The 14,142-nt window shown below is 36.6% G+C and overlaps 1 protein-coding gene across 1 annotated transcript; it reads right to left on the bottom strand.

The window, feature by feature from the left end:
- Positions 1-11,720: 11,720 nt before the first annotated feature.
- LOC120292422 (peroxidase 57-like) lies at positions 11,721-13,693 on the bottom strand. The gene is made up of 3 exons (XM_039310587.1): positions 13,418-13,693; positions 12,317-12,665; positions 11,721-12,230 (listed from the first exon to the last, which is right to left on the bottom strand). Exons 1-3 carry the CDS (start codon positions 13,628-13,630, stop codon positions 11,785-11,787), a joined length of 1,008 nt encoding a protein of 335 aa, XP_039166521.1. The 5' UTR covers positions 13,631-13,693; the 3' UTR covers positions 11,721-11,784.
- Positions 13,694-14,142: the final 449 nt, after the last annotated feature.

Below are 14,142 nucleotides of genomic sequence, written 5' to 3'. Positions count from 1 at the left end.
CTCGGCACGAGGCTTTAAATGAGGTTTCTTTTTCCATTTGGAGATGGTATGTCAGATATTTTGCTTTTGGGATCTGGCCATTACATAAAGTCCTTATTTTTCCCTACTTTACTTTGATAAATTGGATTCGATTGTCTTCTTCAGCCCATAAAAGATTTGAACTTCTCTTTAAATGGCTCTAAGTTGCAGCCAAAATCTGCTCATCGGATTTCATTAATTATATTTGTTTATCGGGTCTTCTTTTGATTTTTTTTCAACTAGATAACACTTGGATTCTTGTTGAGAATTTGAAAATGGCAAAATGGGTATATGAATTATCGTAATGTCTATCACTTAAAAATGAATCTTGATACCAACGGAGGGGCCAGCTCAGCTTATTAGAATTGGGCAATTTGCATTGACAAGGTTCGACTCCCGCCTCAACAATCCCCCGTTGATAGGTGATCTATTAGTCCATCTATAAGTCCTTGTGCCATGGCCTGAGCTTGGAGTAAATCTCAACTGCTAATAGGTTTTTCCATCTTGTTTGATGACATGATGTATTTTTTTGTGTGGTAGTTATATTATAATCTAGAGAAATGAAATAAGTCAACTAGGGTCTTAATCCCATGAGACTGATAATTTTGAAAGTTTGATCCTATAGACAAGTGAATGTCCATTTCTCAATTAATTAATCATTTGACTTTTCAAGTATGATTTGCTTCTCTCTCTAGAAATGATTCGGCAATTGCTCTTGAATCGCATAAAAGTGGTCCATTTGGGAGCACCTTATCATAAAGGTGTTAGCGCCAACAACTTGAGCATCATCATATCATATAATTTTTTTTCCAAATTAAAAATCGCGTTTCACATTATTTACAAAAGTATATTCCCTTGGAAATATAAATTTGAATTTATTGATTTGTTACTCCACAAGTTTAATCTCTCATGGAGTTTAAATTAAAAATACAGATAAAAAGATTTGAAGTACAACTAAACTATATAGCCTATGTTGAATATGATTACAAAAGTGATTAGAGGGGAATTTATATTAATCCATTTTATTTCTAGGTAGATGATAGTTTAAAGATTAGATTAATTATGAAGCTGTTTTCATTAAACAAAGTCGATATTGAAGATATTTAAAAAAGGATAATTATGATAAGAACCAAAATTTATACCGTGTTATGATTGATACACCTGGGAGCGGAAAGGTAATGCAATCCTATTGATGGATATGTATCTGTTTTAACATTCGGAATTTAATCTAATATATTAGAAAATAAATGGATTTCTTTGTAATTTATTTTTGTCAGTATTTTCTGTTCACCATATAGTATATATAAAAAAATTAATATTAAATAATATTTATAATAATATAAAATCTATATTCAATTTGGGTTGTAATACTTGTGTGTCTTTATATATATAGCATATTCACCAGATGCTGTACATGTTTAAAATTCATATTGAAATTTTTGTCAATATTTGTAATATAAACTTCATGCGGGATTAAATTTGTACAATAACAAATCTATAAATGAAAACTTATTTGTTGATTGCATGCAACTTATGTTTAAAAACTTTAATTATTTGTGATAAATGATCCTAAAACAGTAAAGATTGTGCAAAATAATGGGAATGATTTTTACAATTTTAGGAGATAAGGAAAAGTGGTTAAGATGAAGAGGGTGACTAGGCAATTTTAAGGATGATTAGTCAGTGAGAAACCCAGCCTTAAAAATAGTTTTAGGGGAAATTTATCTTGACAGTTATTTTTTAGGAGAGATTTATTTTGCTTAAAAAGTCTGTTCTATCCAGGCGAGGTAATTGATGACCGCAACTGTGATTCTACTGTATTATACATTAATTAATAATTATCATGCTCTATTGCCCACGGTCTCTGTAGAAGTACCAACTTCAAGTCTACACCATTTGACGGACAAATGATTCGATGACTTTCTCCCTATAAATTGAAATTGAGACCCATAATGACCTACTTACAAGGAAAAATTATTCAAAAATCAATTGTATGGCGTCTTATTTAATCATCAATGACTTGGAATCCAACCAAGGGAAATAGAGAAAAATGAAAAAAAAAAAAAAAAAAGAGAAGGAAATGAAAAATAAAAAGAAAAAAGAAAAATTCAAAAGATTGAAACAAAATTAAAGTTAACATTGTTCATGTCAAGCAAAAGAATGGTTGGCTGGCATCCATGTTAATAATTTTTAATGAATTGTTAAAAAATTTACGATTAAATTGATCAAATAAAAATGTTTAAAATTGAATTAGTTGTCATTTGAGACTTTTTGAACAACTATCTCTATATTTGCATAGTTTGGATAAGAAGATTCTATCCTCCAGATAAATGCATTATTATAAACTTGACCTTTAGAAAAAGCAGATCTTTCTAAAGCTATCCATATGTTCTTTACAAAAAAAAGAAGCAAGCTAGATAAACAAAGTGTTTAAAATTTTATGCTTAGGTGTGTGAAAGGAAGATAATAACAAACTTTAGTACAAAGCTACTTAACATTTCAATGAGCGTAAATTGGCCAGAGGTCCCATCACCGCTAAGAACATCGATCTAACTCTTCGTCCTCTCTTTAAAAAAAAAAAAAAGACACCGGCAGTCCCGCAAATCTTACGCCTTTAAATTTGTCATAAGCTACCATCGACAATGAGTATTAAGTACAAATTAGCAGAAAACATATCCTTCATTTGATTACACAACTTCATTAATTCCACACGGTGTGTTGGGAAGAATTATAAAGATTAATGCTCTGCTTATTCGTGAAAGAAAAATATGATCTGAAAAATATTTTCCCTAAAATGATCACTCATATCGTTTAAAATAATCAATCGATGAAAATATTTTTACTATCAACAACAATTTTTCTTTAAATATTTTCATGGATGATGCAAAAAAAAAAAAAATTTCTTTCATTCATTTTTGTAAATAATATGAGTGATCATTTTAGAAAAATATTTTTCAAATCATTCATTTTTTACGAATCGACGTCCATCACCCCCCCAAAGAAGATCAAGGTTTTGCTTTCTTAATGAGAGTTGAATAGGAGACTAAGGATCTCTATGTCAACATTTTTATTTCTCTATGCTTTTGTTCTTTGAAATAGAAAAAATAGAAATCTATTTAGTAACATCAATTAATTTTTCTATTTCTCGGAATAAAAAATGGCCAAGGAATAGATTTGAAATAAAAATAAGAAATTGAAAAAAAGTAACTTTTCTTCCATAGAATAATTTTTAGAAATAAGTCGTTGTCTTTTTTTTTTTTGCTTTTCTTTTCTATTCTTATTCTTCCTCGCCGCCCATAGCTTGCCACTACTTGCCACCGTCTGTTGCCACCCATTGCTGACGCTCGGTGACCGATTAGACGAGGAAGAAGAAGAGAGGAAAAAAAGAAAAAAATCTCAAAAAATTATTAAAAAATTTAGAGAAATTCTATGTCACAAAAAAAAAATTATGGATCATATTAAATGTATTTAAGTTATTTTTTTATTCCGCAAATAAAAATTTATGTAATTACCAAATACGTTATTTTACTCAAAAATATTATATGAAATAGAAATAAAAAAGAACTAATTTTTAAAATAAATTGTTCTCGAGAACGTAAATATTACCAAAGATATCCCAAGGTGCTGATCACTTTTGACTTTTTGAGTCGTTGGTCCAATATATCCGTCGTTATACCTACCTGGCAAGTCCCACTATGAATTGACATGAGGTGTATAAATTTGTCCAAATTATCATACAAGGAAATTTTTGCGTTAATATGCGGATAGTTTTTTATGAATCTATGCACACTTTAAAAGATGGTTGGCCTAATGGTTTAGGGATTAGGCTCGTACTCTCGAGATGTTAGCTAGGTAAGCGCACAACGGGAGCACGTACCATCCAGACTCATTTCATCAAATCATACCAATCGTGTAAAAGAGAATAACGAACCTTTCAATGGACCTTTTACAAATATGTGCAAAATTTCATTCGGTTTTTACAATGTAATTAGGTCCATTTAGTGCATCAACATATATATATATATAATATCGTCAAAATGGGTCATTGACCCATTTCTTAACCCATATTTGATGTACTGAGTTGTTATATGGATTAATTATGTTTAGTAAACTAATCATATATAAATTTAGAGTAGCAAAGCCTAAAATGATACAAGTGTTAAATTAGTTCACACTTATTTAGACCCAAGGCATCTTTATTTTTTCTTCACTTTCTCACATCTTTAATCGACCTTGCACTCACTCACTCTGTACTCTCACTTCAATTTGGGTACTGATTTTCCTAGATTGAGTTAAACATGGAAATGTTTTAGTAATATGGATCGAGTTTGGTATAAGTTACTAGTTTAGTTTTGGATCAATTTGAGTTGGATCATTTTTGACTCGACTCAAATTCAAACCGACCAACCCGTTTGACTAGTCTAAAATTAACTCAATCTTGTTTACATAATAACGCTTATATAGAAGCAAAACTTCAATTCATGGGCGATTTGTAGAAGAAAAATCTCAAAATTGGCATGCCATGCCCTACCATGTGCAAGAGCACATGAAGATTATATTCCCGTATTATTAATGTTGTTGTTGCGAGAGTGGAGGGAGGTTTTGGCAATAATGGCATAAAGAAAATGGAATTGACAAAAGATAACAAGCTAGCTAACCCTATATAAACCCAAAAAAGAAAGTAGATCATATACAATAAGCATAAAGCATTGCGTGCATCAAATTTTTGGTTTATTAGAGATCGGGCACGTTAGCAGATGAAGGTCTAACCACATGTCGCCTCGATCTCAAATAAACTATAAAATCGTTTATTAGCCTCGAGAAAAATATATTATGAGTGATACATCTGCATGTGTAATAGAATGACAGATTGTGAGTGATATATCGTACAATGACAGAGAGAATGACAGGTAATACGCATATGTAGTAGAGAAACTTGGTGCATGGCACATGATGGGAGAATGAAGACGGTGCAAGTACAAATTATTAGGTAAGAAAGCAAATGTTTTTTTTTTTTCTTTATAAATTCGATAGTGAAGTATAGACAAAATTTTTTATAACATTTATTCAAAAAGATCAAACATAATGCAAGGTTGCAAAGAACAAACAGAACTCAACTTTTCTTAAATTCGTTTAACTTTATGGTGGAAAAGGCGGGTTCCCCAACTTTTTATCAAGAAACCTACCCAAACTCTGTGTGAACTGGCTTTGGTCCGATAAGGCCAGATCGGTTTGGGTCCCGGGTTAGACCAGCCCGGTTGCTCACCTCAAGAATCCACATTAGCAAGTCAATTATTGAAACTAATTGGTGGAATTTCTGGTACTTGTATGCATCATCGATTGCTTTCAACTGCCACCAGATTCTCTAGATCGATTTTCATTCTATCTAATGCCAGTGAAAAGAATCTATGCAGCAAGTAGTGCTATAAATTCAGGGCGCTGTGAACATATCTGTGTAGAGATTAGATGTCAAATGCATGCACGGTGAGATTTTAACATTACATGTGAAATATGGTCGGTTTCTTCTGGCTAGAATCTCGAGGGCTTGGGCATGTTCTCGACGATAGGTCTATCACAATCCACAAGCTTGTTCCCAAGATAAGTGCGAACCAAGGTAAGACAAAAGAACAATCATCGAGAGCCATCCACAAGAGTCGACATGGTTGTGCGGTTAAGCCAATCCAGCAGATTTTCATGGCTAATCTCAAGGAGTCAGCGTCAAGGTTTGGACCACTGTCATTGGGGCAATCATTCCCTTCCTTCGTGTCTTCTCTGTTCCCTTTTGTTTTTATTGTGGGGGGCAATTTGAACCAAGCAACTTCGATTATCTACATTGCCCGATTTTCTGCCGTAGCTTATTTCTCTATTTTTCGTGGCTATATCCGATTATATTTCTTATTTTTGGTGTTAGACTAAGCTGTTTTCTTGATTTTCTAGGTCATCCAATGTGATTGCGGAAGCTAATGATTTGAAGGATTGTTCTGACTCAAGGCTCAGATATTCGCAAGTAACTTTCCCTATTTGATTTGATTTGATACTCGGTATTGTCATGATAGCTTCTTGGCCGTCGGATTCGACTAATGAATTTTTAAGTGGTTTTATCCGATTGTGTTTGTGGGAATATTGCTGGTATTTGCTGTTGGGGTTGACATATTGTTGTATTAATAAAAGACAATTGTATTTTTAAAGAAGAATGATCAGTGATCTAGCAAATCGCACCACCGGAGCAGATTTCATTTGGAGGGCTTAATTTATTATAAGTTACTAGAATAAACAGATTTCGCCACGTACCATGAAGATGCGGCCACGTGGGTGTAACTCAAATTCATTTCTCTGTTGTGTAGTAGTCTTCTCATCCAATAAGTAGTCAACACGTGCATACACTTTGACTCCGATTATTTTACAAAAAAAGAGAGAGAGAATAATTTAAGAAATATTTTTCTAATCACTTTTATCTCTTACTAAAATAAAATAAAAATATTTTCATTATCCTTAAAAATGTTTAGACATAAATTGTTGTCAATAATAATTTTTTTTTTTCATTGATTAACTATTTCAAGTGATATGAAGATTGTTTTTAGGAAAAGAATTCTAATTTATTATTTTTTTGCAAAACAAATAGAGCATTTGTTTATGTTCATTCTCCTTATCTCTTAAAGGATTTTTTTTTTTCTGATGAACTTAGTCTAGTAAATTCATTTAGTTATGATATGGGTTAGTGTATCTATATATTTGGGCATCCATGTTGTTCATGTTCGACTTATTAGCATCGCTCAAGCCACATAGGACAATTGATGTTGACTGGATTATTGCGTCAATGATTTCTAAATAGAATTGGTTGGAAGGATTAAACCGGTAATTGTTAAAAGATTTATGACTAAATTGGTCAAATTAAAAAATTTATAATTAAATTTGCTATCATGTGATAAAATTTTCAATTTTTTGGATAATTTTCTCTTTATTTTTTATGCTTAATATTATAATATTGGTATTATTGGGCAATCATATTACGAAAGGTACATCCGGAACGTGAAAGCATCCCACCGAATGGATTTACAAGTGTATGGATGAAATGTGGTTATGTGTACATATCATGGTCAACTAATAATTTAAATATAGAAGATGGGTTTTCTAGGGAAGCTAATGTTCTTGGAGCTATCACTAGAGAATGCATTAAATTATTAAAATATTCAACAAGTGCCACGTGGAGGGTTCCGGAGAGGAATGATCTGTTCTTGTCAAGATTAGGTTGATTGAGAGTGACTGGGAATGAGGACATACATAACTTGCAAAATCGGTGATTAAAGTAATCATGCTCACGTGGACATGGAGCACTCAATGAGAACTTTCTTGATTGCCATTTTAGTCGATCAAGTCCATATGAAGAAGACAATTATCTAATTAATTTATAACATATTGTAAGGATTTCAATCCAATTCTAAATCTTTCAATTTTGTCTTTCCATCCTAAAAAATTGCGTAAAATTCCAATATATTTCTTTTGATCAATTTTGATTGGAAATTTGTTCTACGTGACACACCGCTATGTCAACAACTTTTGTTTCTAATTGTTTGGAATGCTTACATAAAAAAATTTGTGTAGATATTTAGGACTAAATTGACGAAGTTGAAAAATATAGGATTGAATTGGCATTCGTATAATATATTTAAGACTCATTGTGTAGTTTTTTTTTTTTTTTTGTAAGGTGACTCATTGTGTAGTTGTTCTCCAAATCAGTCAACAAACTTAAATTAGTTGGGCATATGGATTTGGAGAAATTTGTGAGACTAACTCATCAATTTCAAAAGAAATTATGTTCTAGCGCTAGCTTAAATCTCAAGATAAATATCAAGAACGAGAAAATAAAAGTGGCTCACGCACCAACCTCGTAAAATACTTTTATTCTCTCATTTTGATATTTTGGAGATGCTAAGATAGAAATAAATACGTATAATTACTATGAAAGAACATCCATAAGATATCCACTTTCAGGCCCTTTTAATTATTCATACGTACTAGTATATATGTTTTTTCCAGAGTGTCTTATTTAGAAGTCGTATTTCCCTTAATAAATAGCTAAAGATATCTTCTAGACTTGGGAATAGACATGTGTTCGGATGTGTTTGGTTTGATTTTTCGGAATCAATCAGGGTAGTTGTTGCTTCTTTATCATAGCTTTTAGCTTTAACTAAGAGTGTTTATGCTCAACTTAGAAATCAATCAATCGGGAAAAGCTTCGCTTCAAGTGCCAATCTACACCACAAAATTCGGGTTAAGACGTTCGGGTTTGCATCCGGATTGAGTATCTGCTGCTTAATCAGTACTTGTGAGAGGGAAATTGAGAAACTTAATTGCTAAGGAAGAGCGAGAGTTGTCAGCACCTCTCAATAGAATGAGTGTTTCATCTTATATATAGGCTATCGAGTTGCAGTTGATAAGTAGCAACTTTCAATGATGATTGGGAATGTTCATTGAGAAATATCCATTACAAAAGACACCTATACCTAGACTTCAATAATATGTAGCGCTCTACAATGATCAAACCAATTTGAGGACCGCTGTAGACATTGTCTTTTATGTAGTGGAGGCACTGATGTCTCATCTAAGATTTGATTCCATCGAACACGTTTGTTTTTCCGACGGCTGGTCCAGTCGCGTTGGTCTCATAATTTGACATGTGAGGTCTTTCCACGAGTCCTCCACAGTTCCTTCGTCGAAGGGAACCTACAAGATGCTTTTTGCCAAAGCATGACAGACAAATCCTTTATATTAACTCAAAGACTTTTTTCAAATGCTAAGCCGAATGCATACAAAAAATGAGTTTTTTTTTTGGGGGGGAAGTAGGTTTTGTCCATGGGTACGTAGGCCCAAATTCCAATCCAACTCATTCTCTTCGCTCATTTTTCATTGCAATTTGGCGTGGGGAATTAATTCCAGGTCGAGGCAAAAAATATTATAAACTCGTCGATCGTTACTTCAGGAGCTACTAAAGTAAATTATCATTAACCCCTTTGAATAGTTTTCTTATTTTTTAATTACACAAAACTCCAATGAAATTTCCAACTTTTTACAGCCTATAATTATCCGTTATTTTCTATTGGTATGTGCAATGCCCGTAAGTTTTAAAGTGTAAAAGTATATTTTCAATTTTATATAAGAAAAATGCCTCTTTTCCTTAATTACCGTAAATATGAAAAACAAATGTAGAAAATGAGATCGAACTAGAAAACTAAGGGCCTGCATGGTTGCACCCTATTTCTGTTCCCAGGAACAGAAATTTCTGTTCCCAGGAACAGAAATTTCTGTTTTTTTGTTCCTGGGAACAAAAAAGGAACAGAAACGCGTTTGTGTGCGTTTCTGTTCCTTTTTTGTTCTTTTGTTCCCAGGAACAAAAAAAAAGCAAACGAAAACACAATTTTGTGTTTCTCGTTTTAACACAAATGAGAAACACTTTTTTTTTTTCTTTTTTTTTCTCTTATTTTCTTGTTCTTCTTTCTTTTGGCCGGCGGCCTCGCCCCACGGCGAGGCTCGCCGGCCCCGACGAGGCCGACGCTCGCCGTCCCCGGCGAGGCCGAGGCTCGCCGTAGCCGGCGAGGGTCGGCCTCGCCATGGCTGGGCGAGCTCGAGCTCGCCAGATCCGGCGAGGCCGACCTCGCCCGGCGCGAGCCTCGGCCTCGCCGAGCCACCGCCGCGACGCCGACCCGGGCGGTGGCTCGGGAGGCCGAGGCTCGCGCCGGGCGAGGTCGGCCTCGCCGGATCCGGCGAGCTCGAGCTCGCCCGCCCATGGCGAGGCCGACTCTCGCGCCCCTGGGCGAGCTCGATCTCGCCCATCCGGCGAGGCCGGCCTCGCCCGCCGGCCGGGCGAGCTCGGCCTCGCCGGATCAAGGCGAGGCCGACCTCGCGCCGGCTCAGGCGAGCTCGATCTCGCCCCGCATCCGGCCTCGAGCTCGCCCCGGCCGGCGAGGCCGAGCTCGCCCAACGGTCGGCGAGCCTCGGCCTCGCCCGGCGGTGGCCGGCGAGGCCGCGCCTCGCCCGCCGCGGCGGGCGAGCTCGGCCTCGCCGGCCGGTCGCCGACCAAGGCCTTGGTCGGCGACCGGCCAAAAGAAGAAAAAAAATGAAAAAGAAAAAAGAAAAAAGGAAAAATAAGAAAAAATAGAAAAAATAAAAGAAATAAAAAAATTATCAAAATTTACCAAACATGTTTCTGTTTATTTTTTATTCCCGGAACAAGTTTACCAAACGCGTATTTTTGTTCAAAAATTGTTCCCGGAACAAAATACTTTTTTCTATTTTTGTTCCCTGGAACAATTTTTAAACAAAACACAACCAAACGCGCCCTAAATAACGTGAGGAGGCACCTTGGAATCGATTTATGAAATTTATGGCGGTAAATTGCAAGAATCAAGGGGTAAAAAAAGATGGAAACAACCCTAAAAAACTGTCCTTTCTAGCGAAGAAAATAAAAACCCCAAAAACCATCCTAGTTTTGGAAACCAATGAGTCCCGATCGCATGCATGTGCAGTCGTGAACTTTCCAGTCCTGACAACTTGGGAACTTGTGCAACTTTCCTAGTTTTCTAGAGAGTTCACGTGAAGACAACTATTTCCCTGACAAATCCATGCGAAATATAACGGCATTTTTTTTTATTTTTTTTATTAGGGGTCCTTTCATTATATTATGAAGTAAATATACCTATGATAATATATGGTTTTAACAAATCTTGGTACGTGAAGTAAAAAAATCTTCTATATATAGTTATAATGTATTTGATCGTGTCATCGTTACAATAAAAAGGACAGCATTTTTCTCATATATGACCAATCTAACAGAGAAATTCATTTACCGTTTATGAAATGATTATTGGGTTTTATTTTTCATTGTTTTTGTCTTGACCTTTCGAGTAAAAATATCAATTCTTCACAGCTAAAAGTGCTAAAAGCAATATCGGCAACTCGTTCTTTGTTTTCCAGTGAAGCGTTTTCATTTCAAAATTGCTATTTCCAAAGTGTTGACAAACATTCACGATCCTAACTCAAAGCACCACATGCCGAATTCTAGAACTGTGCCACACTCATGGTGATGCGGGAGCTGAATCACTCACCCCATCACGCATCACATGGCGCTTTCTGATTTGTCATCTCCATTTTCCATAAACATGTCAAATCGTTTGTTCTCACGAAAATTCCCGACCCCTATGTATACAGAAATGGATATCGTCAAACCCGAAGCCCCAGTGAATTCACTAGAACCGAAATTACATCTTCATTTTGGCATGTTCAGTGAAGATACAACATTTGGGACTCGGCTTGACATGAACTCATAAAACAAATTCCAGAAGTCCTACGAAGCGAACCTCATTACGAAAAATAATTGACGATGTTGGGTTATATCGAAACCAGACTTTCTTTTTATGTCCCTAATTGAATTGATTTCCCACTTCCATTATTCCTATTAAAATAGTCTCTTTTTTTTTCTTTTTTCTTTGAGGAGAAACGAAAAATTAGGCCAGAATAATAGGCATGGACGAACTTTCGTTATGTAGTCACCCATTTCTCATGTAGGCGTGAGTGTCAATTTAATTTACCTATGTAGTAAGGAGATTGGTGAAGAGAATAGTGATTGAAAAAGTACACAATGTAGAGGGAAAATTTGATGTCACGCCAGCACACCATATAACCAAAAATGAGTAGCGATTCGTCATTTCGCGTCTTTGAACAGAAAGCATTCACAAACACTATCATTTTCCAAATAATAGAACAATTTAGTCAATGACTTGGTTGATTGAATTTCCTACAGTTTGCTCTAATCTCTCCCTGCTGTCCAGTCAAAACATTCACATTCCCCAGCTTGATCATTGCCTTGGCGAATTTCCGCCGGAACGCGTTGGGTTGGCTGATGTAGTCCGCCGCCATCCGGCGCGTGAGGTCGGTGAACGCCAGCTCTTGATCCAACTGAAGAGTTGCCTGTTCATTGAGGACCCCTCGATAGAACGAAGTGTCGAGCTTGAAAGGTGTGCTGGACGATGGCGTCATGAAGATCTTGGGGTCGGTACTGAGATTGAACGGGACACTGGGGTCGGGTCGCGGACATTTTTGCCTCAGGACGCCCAGGAATTGCTGGTCGATATTCGGGTCGGCTTGACCCGAACCTAAGAAGTTGTAGAGCCGGTCCACAAAGAAACCGCACTGGCAAAATCCCATCGCATGTGCCCCTGGCCATAGATATCATCTTCTTATCAATAAGCATGTCTTGTCCTATTTACAGATTGAGGATTCGAGCAAGTGAACGTTGCTTTACCTAATAAAGTGACAAGATCTTCTAGGGAGAGGTTGATAGTTTGCATGGCACTAGCTGCCGCAGCAACGGAAAAGGATGGTCCAGGAATATGAACGTCGCTGATGTTCGAGACCGTCCCGTCCCTTCGTCCGGTGGGAAGAGCATAGGCCGACCCTCCGGTTAGGGCAACGCCGTCTCGGGTGGCTAGGGCCAATATATCCGCACAAGAAACGATCCCCTTGCACTGCTTCTCTAGCTCGGCTTTTATCTGGTCGATGACCTCAAACCCCCTTAGGGTCAAATTAGGAGGTGCATCTTTTTCGGCCACCCTGTTGCCATTACTGTCTATGAGGACCGAGCCATCGCAACCCTAATCGCGGTAAACAGAAGAGGACGAAATATTAGTTTATTAGAAAAATGTTAAAAATGTCTGGAGATGTATAGTACCGTAGTTCAAGCATTGGATGCTTACTACTTGATGAGCTGGATGATAAAGCGCATGTGCTAAGATATAATATGTAGGTGCATAATTTAATGAGAGAATTGTACCTAGTCAATTGATGTAATTCCTTTGACATTTTGCTAGATCTTGTATATACTGATGCTTTACTGTCTAGTTGTAAGCTTCTAAAGTTATAATATATTTTCCGTTTTCGATCAAAAAAAAAAAAAAAAAACCTCCTGGGAATTCTTAGGGTAATAAAAAAGAGGACAAATTTGCTAGTATTTTTTATTGTATGAAATATAAATTGGGGTCTTCTATTATTTTTTTCCTTTCTTGATATATATGTGTAGCTAACAAGTTTTTAATATTATCAAAAGAAGAAAAAACATTATGAGGTGGAATAATAATTAGAAATCCGTGCTAACTGTAGGAAAGGACGATGAATAAGAAGACAGCGAGAATATCCAAATTATCGGATTAAAGATTAAATTTTTGGAAAGGCAATTCAACATTACTATGAGAAAATACATCCCATTTATAGTCCCAACGAAATTAACTGTACACGAAGTGACAAAAGAAATAATTCAAAGAAAGTAAGAGAGAAAACATAAGGAAAATTATTTGTTGATATCATAAAAGAAAAAAATGTATCTTTGAGAGAGAGAGAGAGGAGTTACACGGATGAAGCAGTCGTGAAAATGCATACGAAGCAAACCCGCGGGAATAGACGGGTCGGCGCTGAAGCGCTGCTGCATTATCCCCTTCACCACCAGCTCAGCTTGAGGACACGAGTCCTTATAGAAATGCACCTGCAGCTGTGCTGCCGCCGCCGCCACCACCATGCTCATCAAGGTCGCCGTCGCCACGACCCGAAGAGCCAAGATTGCCATAGCTCGATTTAACTATTATACGAAGTATTCTGCGTTCTCTCTAACTCGTAGGATCTTCTTATGTCTTCTCCCTCCCTCCCTCTCCCTCTCCGTCTCTGTATATATATAGAGATTGTGTGCACTTTATTTGATGCAGATGTGGGTGATTTCTAGACCATGATATGCTGAGGGTTCTTGAGAGACCTGTGCGATGTGAACGATTAATATTGGGATTCGCGGTCTTTTACTTAATTGATTTCTTCAAAATCATCAATGCGAACCTCCTCGAGTCCATGCGAGCGGAAACTAAGCAAGCTACGTGCACATGGCCTACCTGCATGTGCATGCACGAAAAAGAGTTTTCTTTCAAAGACATGATGCCAATGACCATGTGACTTCAATGTATGAGATCAAGGGGGCACATTTTCAATATTTGATGGGTGGAAATTTCCTAGTAATTTACATGTAGGTGAGGGAAACGGGGCTCAGTCAACGAGCGTCCAGGCTGCGGGTGGCAGCGTTGCTACTGCTGC

Source organism: Eucalyptus grandis, chromosome 4 (genome assembly GCF_016545825.1).
Source record: "Eucalyptus grandis isolate ANBG69807.140 chromosome 4, ASM1654582v1, whole genome shotgun sequence".
Classification (NCBI taxonomy): domain Eukaryota; kingdom Viridiplantae; phylum Streptophyta; class Magnoliopsida; order Myrtales; family Myrtaceae; genus Eucalyptus; species Eucalyptus grandis.
Note: the sequence above shows the minus strand (reverse complement) of the source record. Positions and strands in the feature narration are given on the sequence as shown.